Below are 13,133 nucleotides of genomic sequence, written 5' to 3' on the forward strand. Positions count from 1 at the left end.
GCCATGGCCGCGGCGCCCCTGGCCCTGCTCCTGGCCCTGCTCCTGGGCCGCGCTGCGGCGCAGGTGAGTCGGGGCTCGGCCCGCAGCCGGGCTGGGGAGCTGGGGGTGGACGTCGAGGGGCACAGCCCAAGGCGCCCTGGGGCTCCCAGGCGGCCGCCCCGTCTTCGTGGGGCCGGGCTCTGGCTGAGGCCGTACGGCTGGAGACACTCAGAGTTGCCTTTGTTCCCATCCTGTGCCCGAGACGAACGTGCCCAGCGACGCTGCGGGATTGGGGGGTGGGGGCGCGGCCCGAGCAGGGGACCTGTTCCGTCGGGCCGAGCAGGGAGCCGCTTGGGGAGCTGGGGGGCCCTCATGACGCGTTTCTCCGTTTCAGAAAATGGGTCCGCGGGGACCCCCCGGCCCCCAGGGGCCACCTGGTGTGCCGGGCAAGGATGGCATTGACGTGAGTTTGGCGGGGGGGGGGGGGCTCCCAGGGCCTGGCTGTGTCCCCCACCTTTCTGAGTCCTCACACGCGATGGAAAGTGAAGCCGTAGGTGCAGTGGGGGTGGGGGTGGGGGCTGGCCGAGCCCCCTTGTGATGTGAAGGGAGGAAGTGGGTAATTGTTCCTGGAGGGTGGGGGCATATCCCCACTGCACGGGTGGCAGGGCCCCGGGACTGGAAATGCGGGAAGCTGAGGTTCCACATTTGGGGTACTTGGTTGTGTATAGAGGGTGCCCCCTGGGTATGTGGCACCCCTTTTGGGGTGAGAGATCCCCACCCCCCATCTCAGTGAAAGGCAGGGGCTTCCCTGATGGTCTTGTTCCCAGATGGACTCAGCCCAGGGGTGTGTGAGACCCCCCCCCAGCCCCCGGCGCCCCAAGATGCCCCTCACCCATGCCCCCACTGCTCTGGGTGGCCATATGGGATCTGACCCAGGCCGAGGGCTTCTGTACCCCACTCTTGCCTCCTGGGGTACCCCTGCCCAGGGGGGTGTCACTCCCACCAGACTGCCCCTCGCCCCTACCCCCACCCTCCACTCCTGTTGCAGAGAGCTTCCTTTTTTTTTCTTATGGGCAGGCACCGGAAATCAAACTGGGTCTCCGGCATGGCAGGCGAGAAGTCTGCCACTGAGCCCCTGTGGCCCGCCCAGGGCTTCCCTTTTAACCCTGGCCTCGGAGCCTCCCCTGCAGGGTTTCAGCGACATGGGGGTGGAGAACACTGAGGGGCCTTCCTGTCCCTGGGATCTGGATGGACAGCCACCCAAGCCCACGTTCTCCTGCCCTCAAGGCCAGCGGGACTGGGGCTCCGCACTCAGGCCTGACTTGGGGTCCAGCAGAGCAGTCCCCAAGTGTTGTGTGAGCCTGCCATGCCTGGGTTACTGCTGCGTCCCCACCCAGCCCCAGCGCCCAGGCCGCGGGGGCTCCAGGTACTAGAAGAGTGAGAGGCTGGGGTGCACTCAGCACTCGGGGTATCTTCCCCTCTGCAGGGAGAAGCTGGGCCGCCGGGCCTGCCTGGAGCCCCAGTGAGTATCCCCTACAGCTGAGGAGAGAGGGCCCAGACCCCTAGTCACAGAGCCCAGGGAGGGTCACTGACGCCCTGTCCCGCTGGCCCTGGGTGCCCGTGGGGGGCCTTGGGGCTGGAAGCGGCCCAGGACCAAGAAGGAGATAGGCGGGGTGCCCTGTGGGATTCAGCATGGCTCTGACTTTGAAGCTTTCTTTGAACCAGTGCCTGGGAAGGGGAGGGGCAGTGGGGCCCTGCCAGGAGTGGGGCCATGACCCCTGCTGAGCCCTGGACCCCATATCTGGTTCAGACCCAGGAATTGAAGGCCCTGGGAGTCCCTCAGAGGGACCTGCTCATGCCCTGAACTGGGGGGACACGTAGGAGCTCAGCCGGGAAAGGGAGGAGGGCAGCTTCAAGGGTGGGTGGGCCTCTGGAGGGTCCACAGCCGGCCCTCTTGCTCATGCTTTCTGCCCTCTGCCCTCACCTTGTGCCCAGGGGCTGAAAGGGGCCCCGGGGAAGCCGGGGAAGCTGGGAGAGGCCGGGCTGCCAGGCCTGCCTGGGGTGGACGTGAGTATGCGGCCCTCGGGCCTCCCGGGCAGTCCCCGCTCACAGCAGCCAAGCCCTGTTGGCTGCCCCTGGCTGGGCCCGCTCAGGCGGAAAACCAGTCCTGGCAGCCATCCCCTGGCCATGAGCCCCGACCCAGCTGAGGGGGCCTGCAGGGGTCAGCGCCAGTGCCAGCTCCACAGCCGGGGTCCGAGTCCCACTGGCTCCTGTTTCTCCAGGAGCCATCGGCCCCCAGCTCCTGCCCCTGCACCAGTCCCGGTACCCCCCCAGCTCCCCGCCCGCTCCCTATCCTGTCCCAGGACCATACTAGGACTGGGGAGCAGGTTCATTCCACAGGGCCAGTAGAAGCCCTATGGCCAGCTCCCCCCTCTCATCTATTTCCCAACTGCCCCCATCTGTCCCCAAGGTCCCCCCTGGCCCCCAGGCTCCCCCTTCCCCTGGCCCTGCCCCCCAGTCTCTGGGTACCCCAGGGAGATATGGTGGGGTCTAGAAGAAGGGGAGGGACCAGGGGGTAGCTAAGGGAGAGCCCCTGGACTGCCTTCCCCATGGATGGCATGAACCCCCCTCTGCCCCCTTCTCAGGGTCTGACAGGGCGGGACGGACCCCCTGGACCCAAGGGTGCCCCTGGAGAACGGGTGAGTGCCCCCTACCAGCCTGGGGCTCTGGCTGGAGGTCCCCTCCCACCCTGAGGCTCCCGTGCTGGCAGCCCTGTGAGTGGCTGCCATGACTGAGTCTGGGTGAGGGGGCAGGTGGGCTCAGAACACGTATGCTGTGGGCCCCGGGGCTGGCTGGGCACAGACCATGGTGCTGAGGAGGGAGGGCAGATGTGGTTGCCGGATGCCCTTCCTCTGAGGCCCCTTCCCTCCTCATTTCTCAATGGGCCCATGTCCTCCCTGAATATGAGACAGAGCCTCTTGCCCCTCCCCCTCCCCCCACCCCCCCTTGCCCCTCACCCCTCCTGGAGGAGCCTGGGGTCTGACAGGACTTCAGGGGGGATGGGAGAGGGTTTGCAAACAGAGGCAAGGGGTCCCAGCTGAGCCCCCTCCCCTCCTGACACCTGGTTTCCTTTTACAGGGAAGTCTGGGACCCCCAGGGCCGCCGGGGCTTGGGGTGAGTAAGGCGAGTTTGGGAGCTGCAGAGCCTGGCAGGGCGGGGTGCCTTCGCTCTGCTCCCTTTGCAGCTCTCCTTGGGGGTCCTGGGGCTCCATCTGGGCTGGTCTCATCTCTCCCCTGGGGAAGGGGGTTCCTCTGACAAGATGCCCCTGAGGCACTTTCCCCCTTGGGTCCACCCAAACTACCTCATTGGGGAAGGGAGGGGTGGGGCAAACTGCATCAAGTTTCCAGCAAGATCTGACCTCTCTTGCTTGACTTTGCAGGGCAAGGGGCTCCCTGGACCCCCCGTGAGTAACTTTAACCCCTGTGACCCCTTACCCAAGCCTGCAGAGCGACCCAGAGCCTCCCCTAGTCCCAGAGCTGGCCTGGGCTGCTCTAGCCATGGCTGGGGTAGACTTCTGCAGGGCAGCGGCCTGGCCCGTGGGGTAGATCCACAAATGGGGTCAGAAGTCCACCCGGGGCCCCCAGCAGCTCTTTGGGTGCAGATGCCTCCCCCTAATCTCTCACATCTTTACCTCCCACCAGGGAGAAGCAGGAGTGAGTGGCCCCCCAGGTGGCCTTGGACTCCGGGGCCCCCCGGTGAGTGGCTGCCCTGTGCCCCATGATCCCCCCACCAGGTGATCCACCCTCAAGCAACACACAGCAACCACGGGAGTCCCCCCCTTCCCCTTTCCTCCATCCCCCTTCCACCCCCCACTGATTCAGACTGACAGGTCTGACAGGTCAGGGGGCTGTGACAGGTCAGGGGGCTGAGGGAGGAGACCCCCATCAGGAGCCCAGTTTGGGGGGTGGGTGCTTCTCTTCCGGACTAAGTGGTCACCTCACCTCAGGTGGGGGCTGGCCCTGCTCTAAGCCATAACTCCCCCTGCCCAGGGACCCTCTGGACTTCCAGGCCTCCCAGGCCCCCCAGGACCTCCCGGACCCCCTGTAAGTACCGGGTAAAGGGACTCCAGAGCTTCTCAGGGTTGCCGGGCATGAGTGAGCATGTGTAACGGGGTGCTGGGCAGGGTGCTCTGTCCTCAGGGCCCTGTGCCCTGTGTGGGATGCCCAGCCACTGCAGAGAAGGGGTGCTGAGCCCCTTGGCTGAAGCAGCAACCAGGGACCATCAGGACTTGGGCCACAGAGGCCACCCCATCCCCAGGACAGTGCTGGCTGCTAGGGGAGGAGGCACAGTGCAGCGCAAACAGTGCAGGATTGAAGGGTCCTGATGTCCCTGGGGGGTAGGCGAGTGGGTGGTCTGGAGGGATGGCTGTGTCAGGCAGCTTTCTCTCTGCATTCCAGGGACACCCAGGGGTCCTTCCTGAAGGTGCTACTGATGTGCAGGTGGGCACTTGCAACCATCTGCAGGGGGAGCCCCCTTGGGTGGGAGGAGCCCGCTTGGGTCGGGAGAGCCTAGCCTGATGCCTCAGGGACCCTCCTGCCTGGATATGGGGCTTTTCTGAACCCCCAGGAAGGCAGCTCCGTGCAGGTGCAGCTGAGCCCCAGGAGAAGCTGGTAGGGGCTCTGCAAGGCTGAGGGTGCCTGGCCCCATGAGACCCTGGCCCCTTGGCCACATGAGCCCCAGTTTGTGGGTTTCGTAGTCCTGGCGCTCAGCAGGTGCCTGACTCCCCCCATCCTGCCCACCAGAGGCTCTCACCCCCATCTCACCCCCAATCTGCACCCCCAAGACAGAGGCCCTTCCCCCCGCCCTGCACCCCTGAGACAGAGGCTCTCCCACCCCCCATCCCCCCACCCCGAGACAGAGGCTCCTTTGTTAAGCGAAGCTGCTGCATCCAAGAGCTGCTTTGAGTCTGGTGTGCACAGTGCAGCTCCCAGAGATGTGGACTCACGTGTGAAATGGCCCTCTGCAGACACCCTCTGCAGGTGCCCTCTGGGCACTGTGATGACCTTGGCTTGGAGGGATCCTGTGTCCTGGGGTGTCTAACCACTCTTGTTTTCCAACAGTGCCCAGCCATCTGCCCACCAGGCCCCCCGGGCCCCCCAGGCATGCCAGGTTTCAAGGTGAGGGGAGACTCAGTGTTTTCACAAGAAGGGGCTCTCTCATCCTGCTCAGTGTTCCCCCAATCCGCTTGGGGGTCTGTGTTCTATGCTTTTTCCCCCTCTCCCCATGATATGCTGGGTACAAGTATGGCTGGGCCGGGACTTGGCCACGAGGGTCAGAAAGGTATCATGGGGGGCGGCTAGCACCCTCCCCACCAGCCTGGTCCTGCCAAGTCCCCAACCCCAGCCCCACTTCAGCCTCCAGCTCACCTCAGCCCCTGATCCCCCTGCCCTCCTCTTCCTTCCTGACTACCCTCCCCTCCTCCCTTGCCCACTCCTGGCCAGCTGGAGGTCCCTTGGGCCTCAGTTTCACTCCTGGGCCAGGAAGCTTCAGGGCTAGGTCTGGGTGGGTTGGGCATACCGGTCCCAGTTCAATACTGCTTGAGGTGGGGGGCAGCTAAGTGGGGGTGCTGGTGATGCATTGCCCACCTGTGTTGGCTTTCAGGGACCCACTGGCTACAAAGGGGAGCAAGGAGAAGTTGGCAAAGATGGCGAGAAGGTAAAGCCCACTGAGATTGGGCTGCTGGCCTGGCCTCAGCAGCAGGGAAAGGGGTCATGACCGGTCACTTGGGCAGTGGGTCCAACCTGCATGAGGTCAGCGAGGGGGCTCAGCTGCTCAGAGCTGGGGGTTGGGGCAGGGCCTCTGGACCTGTGTACGTAACCCCCCCGCCATCGGCCGAGTCACAGTGTTGGCTGCATAGCAACTGGGGGCCATGAACCTTGGGCTCCACTGTGAAGGGGTTGCCGCCTCCATCTTGGTACACCACTCTTTCCCCTTGTTTGGCAGGGCAACCCCGGCCCCCCTGGGCCTGCTGGCATCCCGGGCACTGTGGGGCTACAGGTGAGACCAGGCAGGGGTGAGCATGGTGGGGGATGGGAAACCCACCCATGACTGAGCTGAGGTCTCAAATGTGAGGACCCCTGGGTGGACCCCCCAAGTGGGCCCCATATGTGGCTCCATGGGGCGGGGGTCCTGGGCATCCCCAGGTCCCAGCCCTGCATCTCAGCTCTTTCCCCACAGGGCCCTAGGGGGTTACGAGGACTGCCAGGGCCATTGGGCTCCCCTGGGGACCGGGTAAGTCCTACCAGCCCCCCACCCCCTGCCTCTGTCAACTGTCCCCCATCCCTCGCAGGGGCTGTGGCCAGCCCAAGGGCTGGCACTGCCCAGCACACAGACAGTTATGTGGCCATCCAACCCCAGTGTTTGGGGGCCGCTCCCCAAGTCAGCCTGGCAGCTGGGGGCCTGGGGCTCCCCACCTCCAGCCTCAGCCGTGACCCCCACCCCCCCCCCCCCCCGCCCAGGCTCTGCCAACTGCTGGTCTGAGCCGGTGAGGGGGCAGGGGGCTGGGTGGCCTGGGAAGTGCCCGCCCCTCTAGGCCTCCATTTGCCACGTGTAAATGGGGGAAGGTTGGACTAAGTGTCTTCAAGAACACCCCCCAAACACACACACACACACACACACACACACACACACACACACACACACACGTATACATACACACACACACGGTTCCAAAAGCTAGGGTTTTCCAAGGGCTTTTGCAACTTTGGCCAAGAAGAAACAAGGGTCAAAGGGTGGGCTATAATGGGGCCCTTGGAGAATGCCAGTGGGGCAAGGTGCTTGGGGACCACTGCAGTTCGGGAGGGGAAAGAAGCAGCTGTTTGGGGGGAGTCGGGGGCTGCTGAGGGCCATGGGAGCCCCAGCTGGGCTGGACAGCAGACCAGGATCCCCAAGGCCCCCTGAATCTCCCCAAGGCCCCTTGAATCTCCCCAAGGCCCCCTGAATCTCCCCTCCCTTCTGCAGGGTCCCATTGGGTTCCGAGGACACCCAGGCACCCCAGGAGCACCCGGGAAAGCGGTATGTATCCTGTGTGTATCTGGGGGTGGACAGTGGTCCCTTGGCTGCTGGACTAGCTCAGCTCTCTGACCCTTTCCCCTTCCCCCCGTGCCATTCCCTTGTCCTCTGGGTGCCTGCCCCAGCCCCACTAGGCTGGACAGGCCCTCACCCAAGTTGAGTGGGCACTCGTGGGCAGGTGGCTGCTCCTGAAGCTTGGACAAGTCCAGGCAATTCTGAAGGAGCCTCTGGGAGACCAGCATCACTTCTCAGCCTGGAGTAAAGCTGGTGTCTCTTCCTCCCTGCCCCAGCCTGTAATGGGCGCTATTCCCTGCCCTCGGTCTTGCTGTCCCCTGCCCTTAGACCTGCCATCTCAGCTTCTCTGCGTTAACTCTGTCCTGTCCCCCTTGGTACCTCCAGGGTGACCGAGGCGAGAGAGGCCCAGAGGGGGTCCGTGGCCCCAAGGGAGACCTGGTACGTGACAGAGGAGCTGGCCTCGTTCCTCCCCTTGGGGGAGGGGTCAGGGAGGGGGTGGACTGTCTTGCACCCGGCCCTCCCCTGGGAGTGGGGGTAGGGCAAGCCCCTGGACAGCACAGGGCTCGCCCTAAAGCCCCAGAACTCCCCTTGCCCCAGGACGCCCTTCCCAGGCCCACTGGGAGCCCCTTGGCACAGTGGGCACTCTAATGAGCCCCTCCCCAGAGCTGCCGTAGCAGGCCGGAGGCCTGGCTGTAGGATGGGACTCCTGGGTGGCTGCTGACACCACTGTCATGTGGCCCCGGGCAGAGCCTGGTCATCTGTGTCGAGGGCAGCACCTAGGGAAGGGGTATCCAAGAAGGAAACGACCCGAGTTAAGCAGGAGGCTCTTGTGAAGCCAGCGACAGACACTGAGCTGTCTGCCCTGATAGCACCTGCCTGCGGCCGCCTCCCACAAACCCCATGCCCTCTTTCAGGCCCTGTTGGCTGTGAGGGCCGTCCGTGGAGCAGTGAGGGGTGTTGCACTGTCCGCAGGCAGCTCTTCCCCTGGGTGGCGGGGACTGGCCACCCAGCTGGCTGCACCGGCCCCCTGGGAAGACGACAGCCCCTGCTGACATGGGCTGCTTCCGCTGCTTGTGTCTTCTAGGGCAGGGCAGGTCCCAAAGGAATCTTGGGAGTAGCCGGGCCTGGTGGGGAGCCAGTAAGTATAGCCCACTCGGGGCACATGTGGCAAACGCTAGGGCACACTTGGGCATACCTGCATGTGGGTGCTGACGGACAGCAGGCACGCCGTGAGCACCAGTGTGTGTCCCTCCCCTTACCTGCCCTCCCCTCCCACGTGGCCACACCCATGCCTGCTGGTCTCTGGAAATGCCACTACTGCCTGGGTGACACCCCAGACAAGTCCCTGGGAGTCAGGTCTGGTGGGCTGAGGAGGGTAGTCAGTGTGGCAGGCAGCCAGGGCAAGGTCTTGGGGAGGGGGTAGCCTCAAGAATGGCTGCAGTAGGAGGGGCAGGTGGGTGGGCTCCCAGCTGTTGCTGCTGCTGCAGGGCCTCATACTCCCTTGTCACCAGGGCATGCCAGGCAAGGATGGCCGGAACGGTGTGCCAGGACTCGATGGCGAGAAGGTAGGTGTCTGGCGGGCAGGTCCTGCAGAGATGCAGGGAGGAGGGGGTCTGGGAGGAATCCTGCTCCGGAGGCCTCAGGCTGCTCCCTCTCACCCCTCCTGTATCCCACCTCCCATTTCCCCCTCCTTCCCCCCTACAGCCCCTTCTCTACCGCCCTCTCCCCCACCAACCCCATCTCCCCCCAACACCACTTGTCCTCGCAGGGAGACGCTGGTCGCCACGGTGCCCCAGGAGAGAAAGGTCCCAACGGGCTGCCAGTGAGTGCCATGCAGTGGGGGTGCGGTGGGAGTACGAGCAGGGCCTGGGGCAGAAAGCCGGGTGCTTAGTGGCTGCCTCCCCAGCCAGGTCCTGGGGTCCTGCAGTCTGGAGTTAGCCAGACTGTGGCATGGGGGTACCTAGATGAGACTGCTTCCTAGGGTGGTTCCAGGCACTGAGACCACGCAGAGCTGGGCCCAGCCACAGGCACCCACTGGGTATGCTGGGACGTGGCTGCTGTGTGCCTGTGTCCACATGTGGGCACATGTGATGGTGGACATGCCTGTTCCTACCTCCCTGGCAGGGTCATCGCCCTGAGGGACCCTGAGGGAGCCTGAGGGCACACTGCAGGGGGCTCCAAACCCGTGGCTGTATGGTTAGGAGGGGAAGGGCCTCCTCTCTCTTGCCCTCACTCTCGCCCATGTTCTGGCCCTGGCCCCTGCCCACGTCGCCAATGCCCACATCCCACCTGGGTGATGGCTTTTTCCCCTGCCCGTGGCAGCCCTGCCCTCTGCCCTCTGCCCCTGCAGGGACTACCTGGACGACCAGGATCCAAAGGCGAGAAGGGAGAACCGGTACGGGGCTTCTTTCTCTGGGGGGAGGTGCCCAGGTGCTGGTGCTGGGGGTTGGGTGAAGTGGGTGCGGAAAGGATGCAGTGGGTACTCAGAGCCCTTATTTCCTTCCTCCCTCCTACAGGGTAAAGTCGGAGAGCTGGGTGAGGCTGGTCCCTCGGGAGAGCCAGGCGTCCCTGTATGTACCCCTGCCTCCTCTGTTCCCCCATATCCCCACCTCCACCCATGTATTAGGCAGGCCCCCCTGACTACTCCTCAACCCCCCCTCCATGTGTAGGGAGATGCTGGCATGCCCGGGGAGCGTGGTGAGGCTGGCCATAGGGGCTCGGCGGTGAGTAGGGGCCCAGCCCGAGGTGGGGGGGGCCCAGCCAGTGTTTCTGCATGGGTGGGAGAAGGGTATAGTTTTGAACAATGAGGGCCAAGCCCCAAAGCTGAAGGTGCCATATGTATGCCATCAGCCTCGCCTTGGGAAGTGGTGGAGACCCAGGTCGGAGCTGCAGGGGTTTACTCCCAGACCCCAGGTGTAGCCCCCAAGGAGGCAGCAGGTACAGGTGGGGACTGAGTCTGGCTCGAAACCTGGAGGCAGAGGGCATGACGACTTCTCACTGTGCCGCTGGGCTGCCCGGACAGTGCCCCCAACTCCCTCATAGCCCCCTTCTGTTTTCAGGGTGCTCTTGGCCCACAAGGCCCTCCTGGGGCCCCTGGTATCCGCGGCTTCCAGGTGGGTGGGGTTCAGGGGCAAGGGTTTGGGCCTGGGTGATCCCGGGAAGGGAGGCCCTGGGGGCTCATCTTCGGGGCTCAGGGTCGAGCCTCTGTCCACAGGGCCGGAGGGGTGGCATTGGAGAACCGGGCTTGCCAGGACCCCAGGGCCTCCGAGGCGACACAGGCGATCGGGTAAGTGGAGTCCCAGGGAATGGTGCTGAGGTGCTGCCCACCCCAACTGGAAAGAGGCCATACCCTTTGCTGCTGTGTCCCACTGACCCAGCTGCCCTGCATGGGGGCAGGGGTTCAGCTGAGGCCGCATGTGTCAGGGGTTGGGGGGGTCTCTAAGGAACCTCTGAAGGCCGCCGTCCTAGAGCACTGCAGCCAGTGGGAGGGGGGTGCCCAGGGTGGGAGACAGACTGGCTTCTTCAGGGCCCTGCAGCTGAGGCTGCCCCTGGCTACCTGGAGAACATGTCCTGCCTGTCAGCTCCAGCCCAGCACCCCAAAGGGCAGCCAGGTCCTCAGGGGCACCCGTGAGTGCCTTGGCCGCCCGCCGGCCACCGCAGAGCAAGAACAAAGCCTCCCTTCATGCAGCCCCAGGCTCCGGAAGCCAGGCGGCCAGACAGTGGCCCTTTCTTTGCCTACAGGCTGGAAATCCCAGGGGCTGGGGCTGGAGGAGCAGCAGCCCTGGGCTGGCCCTGGCTCACACCTCAGACAGGCAGGCGTTCTTCCCTTTGGGGGTTCTCCTCCCTTTGGGAGTTCTCCTTTATGCTGTTTATTTGAGCAAATGGACAGTTTTTCTTTGAGGTAATCCCAGACTTGTTCTTAAATCTCAACCTGCCAGGAAGATTTTACAAGCTGCTGGATCTTTGACTCGAGTCACATTCTCAGATTACCCTAGAATCCCATCCAAAGGCCTTATGGAAGGAACACAAGTTTGCTACTGCTACAAACAGCACATTTAAGGAGGCCTGCAGGTCCAGTCCCAGGGGCCTGGCCAAACAGTTGGGGAGAACCCAGCTGGTGGGCACAAGGGGCCACGAACAGGAACGAGGTCATCCTGCAGGAACAGCTGAGATGCAGGAAGGGCCACGTCCGGGTGTGACCCGGGAGGATGGACTTGGGGCGGCCCCTTGTGCTGTCCAGACGTCTGGCGGTAGGGAGTGGGGGGCCCAGGCGGGCTTGCAACTCCTCTCCTCACAGGCTGTCCCTCTGCCCCACAGGGCCCAGGCGGAGCTGCAGGTCCAAAGGGAGACCAGGTAGGTGGGCAGGCCCCAAAGGCAAGGTTCCCATCATGTGTGGAGCAGTCTGGCCTCCCCCAGGACTGCTGCCTGCTCTGGAGTTCGGCTTTGGGTCTGTTTCCAGCACTCACTGACAGCACTGTCCTTCCTCGGTCCTCTTCTTGTTCTCTGTGCGGGCACCTGGGGGGCTTCATCAGCGTCCCTCAGCGTCCTCTGCGGGGAGGGAAGAGCAACTATCACTAGCTGGGAAACCAGCTTTATAATCAGGGATCTGGGCTCCTTACTTAGAAACATGTGGGTTTCCCTTGACAAAGTTGGGGTGTGGGGGGTGTAGGGAGCTGCCACCCTGCCAATCCCTCGGCTTCTGCTGCTCCTGACTTCAGGGGGCACAGGGCCTTTTTACACTGGTAGAAGGACCAGAACAGTCTGAACCCACCTGGAGGTTCTGCTTGGGCCCCCCAGCCTGCCAGTCTCGAGAGCTTGTTCAAAGGCAGACTCCGGGCCCCCTCACCTCAGGGGATGAAGTTTCCCCACTCCTGGGCAGGGTCTGAGGCCCCAAGGCTTGAGAACAGCCAGCTCACAACGGCACCGTGTCATTCCAGGGGCCTGCAGGCACCGATGGCCTTCCAGGGGCGAAAGGAGAGCTGGTGAGTGCCAGGGACCGAGTATCCGGATGGACCACCCTGTAGGGCCCTGCAGGGCTAACACTCGTACAGGTTGCTCGCCAGTGGCTTTTCGGCCAGGGTTCCTCAGTTCAGTTTTCACTAAAGAAAATGATCAGGTTGAGTAAAGCAGAACCAGGATCCTTGATTTTGGCTTGACTTTACCTGCAGCCTGGAGGTGACTAAAATGGAGGCACAGGGTTTGGTGGAAAAGTCTTTTGGGCCTCTGAGTGGGCAGGTTTTTAATCCTATGATTAATCCTTTCCTTTGTGTCTGGGTGAAACAGAACATCTAATCCCAAGTACCCAAGTCTCTGGCAAACTGTCACAGCCAATTATTCCTTTTTATATCTCCAGCCAAGATGATCTCTGTTATTTTAAAAAGAAAATAAATTAGAGGTGAGTTTTTAGACAACCTGGACAAAGGGGACCCTGGAAATTCAAGAAAAAACCCACCCTGCCACCAGTTAATCTGATGGGGCCACAGGAGGCCGTGTCTGCCCTGAAACCTTATCCTCTGCTCTTGCTGGTACCCACAGTCAGCCACGTGTGGGGCACGTCACCCTGGATTCTCCCCAGCTGTTACCGGCTTTGCCTGTGCTGGGCTGTTGGGCAGAGTGACAGTGTTTCCTGAGGACAGACACAGACAGTTAGGCATCACTTACAGTTGGAAAGGAAAGGGAACAAAGCAGATGTGTTTAAGAGAAAATATGCTGCAGCTACTAAATAAAAACACACTTTAGGGCAAGTAACAAGTGAAGTAAAAACAAGCCTGGATGGACAATGCAGCCTCAGTGAAAGGTGGGGGGGTGGGGGGCGGGAAGAGCAACTGTCACTAGGCTGGGTCATCTAAATGCAGTTTTGTGGACGACATCATTTTAAATTCGCCCCCAACTAGTAGTATGCTAGCTTGGTGTCCTGGTAACCAATCCCCACCCCTCTAACAACAAGGTATTCTTTCTGCAGGGTCCGAGTGGGCCTGTGGGACCAAAGGGAGAGGTGAGTGCCATGGCATGTTCTACCTACAAAGTCAAATTCCCCCTGGATGTCCCTATCACCCCTGGGTGGTGAC

The 13,133-nt window shown here is 62.8% G+C and overlaps 1 protein-coding gene and 1 long non-coding RNA gene across 3 annotated transcripts in view; one reads left to right on the forward strand and one right to left on the reverse strand.

Moving 5' to 3' along the window:
• COL9A3 (collagen type IX alpha 3 chain) overlaps window positions 1-13,133 on the forward strand; it is a 17,737-nt gene continuing 4,604 nt past the window's right edge. The window contains exons 1-27 of the mRNA XM_077117305.1: window positions 1-63; window positions 374-442; window positions 1,466-1,501; window positions 1,975-2,046; window positions 2,625-2,678; window positions 3,118-3,153; window positions 3,419-3,442; window positions 3,681-3,734; window positions 4,029-4,082; window positions 4,437-4,478; window positions 5,100-5,156; window positions 5,641-5,694; window positions 5,983-6,036; window positions 6,217-6,270; window positions 7,000-7,053; window positions 7,450-7,503; window positions 8,150-8,203; window positions 8,577-8,630; window positions 8,834-8,887; window positions 9,416-9,460; window positions 9,582-9,635; window positions 9,735-9,788; window positions 10,125-10,178; window positions 10,280-10,351; window positions 11,383-11,418; window positions 12,003-12,047; window positions 13,028-13,060. Coding sequence (XP_076973420.1) covers window positions 4-63; window positions 374-442; window positions 1,466-1,501; window positions 1,975-2,046; window positions 2,625-2,678; window positions 3,118-3,153; window positions 3,419-3,442; window positions 3,681-3,734; window positions 4,029-4,082; window positions 4,437-4,478; window positions 5,100-5,156; window positions 5,641-5,694; window positions 5,983-6,036; window positions 6,217-6,270; window positions 7,000-7,053; window positions 7,450-7,503; window positions 8,150-8,203; window positions 8,577-8,630; window positions 8,834-8,887; window positions 9,416-9,460; window positions 9,582-9,635; window positions 9,735-9,788; window positions 10,125-10,178; window positions 10,280-10,351; window positions 11,383-11,418; window positions 12,003-12,047; window positions 13,028-13,060 — 1,383 coding nt within the window. The 5' untranslated portion in view covers window positions 1-3. The remainder of the gene's footprint in view (window positions 64-373; window positions 443-1,465; window positions 1,502-1,974; window positions 2,047-2,624; window positions 2,679-3,117; window positions 3,154-3,418; window positions 3,443-3,680; window positions 3,735-4,028; window positions 4,083-4,436; window positions 4,479-5,099; window positions 5,157-5,640; window positions 5,695-5,982; window positions 6,037-6,216; window positions 6,271-6,999; window positions 7,054-7,449; window positions 7,504-8,149; window positions 8,204-8,576; window positions 8,631-8,833; window positions 8,888-9,415; window positions 9,461-9,581; window positions 9,636-9,734; window positions 9,789-10,124; window positions 10,179-10,279; window positions 10,352-11,382; window positions 11,419-12,002; window positions 12,048-13,027; window positions 13,061-13,133) is intronic.
• LOC143647382 (uncharacterized) overlaps window positions 10,733-13,133 on the reverse strand; it is a 4,777-nt gene continuing 2,376 nt past the window's right edge. The window contains exons 2-5 of one of the 2 annotated variants that reach the window (XR_013158020.1): window positions 12,518-12,691; window positions 11,912-12,430; window positions 11,532-11,613; window positions 10,733-11,395 (exon numbers count right to left, since the gene is read on the reverse strand). This is a non-coding gene — a long non-coding RNA (uncharacterized LOC143647382). The remainder of the gene's footprint in view (window positions 11,396-11,531; window positions 11,614-11,911; window positions 12,431-12,517; window positions 12,692-13,133) is intronic. The other variant, XR_013158019.1, reaches the window with a different exon arrangement.

Source organism: Tamandua tetradactyla, chromosome 1 (genome assembly GCF_023851605.1).
Source record: "Tamandua tetradactyla isolate mTamTet1 chromosome 1, mTamTet1.pri, whole genome shotgun sequence".
NCBI classification, from domain to species: Eukaryota; Metazoa; Chordata; class Mammalia; order Pilosa; family Myrmecophagidae; genus Tamandua; species Tamandua tetradactyla.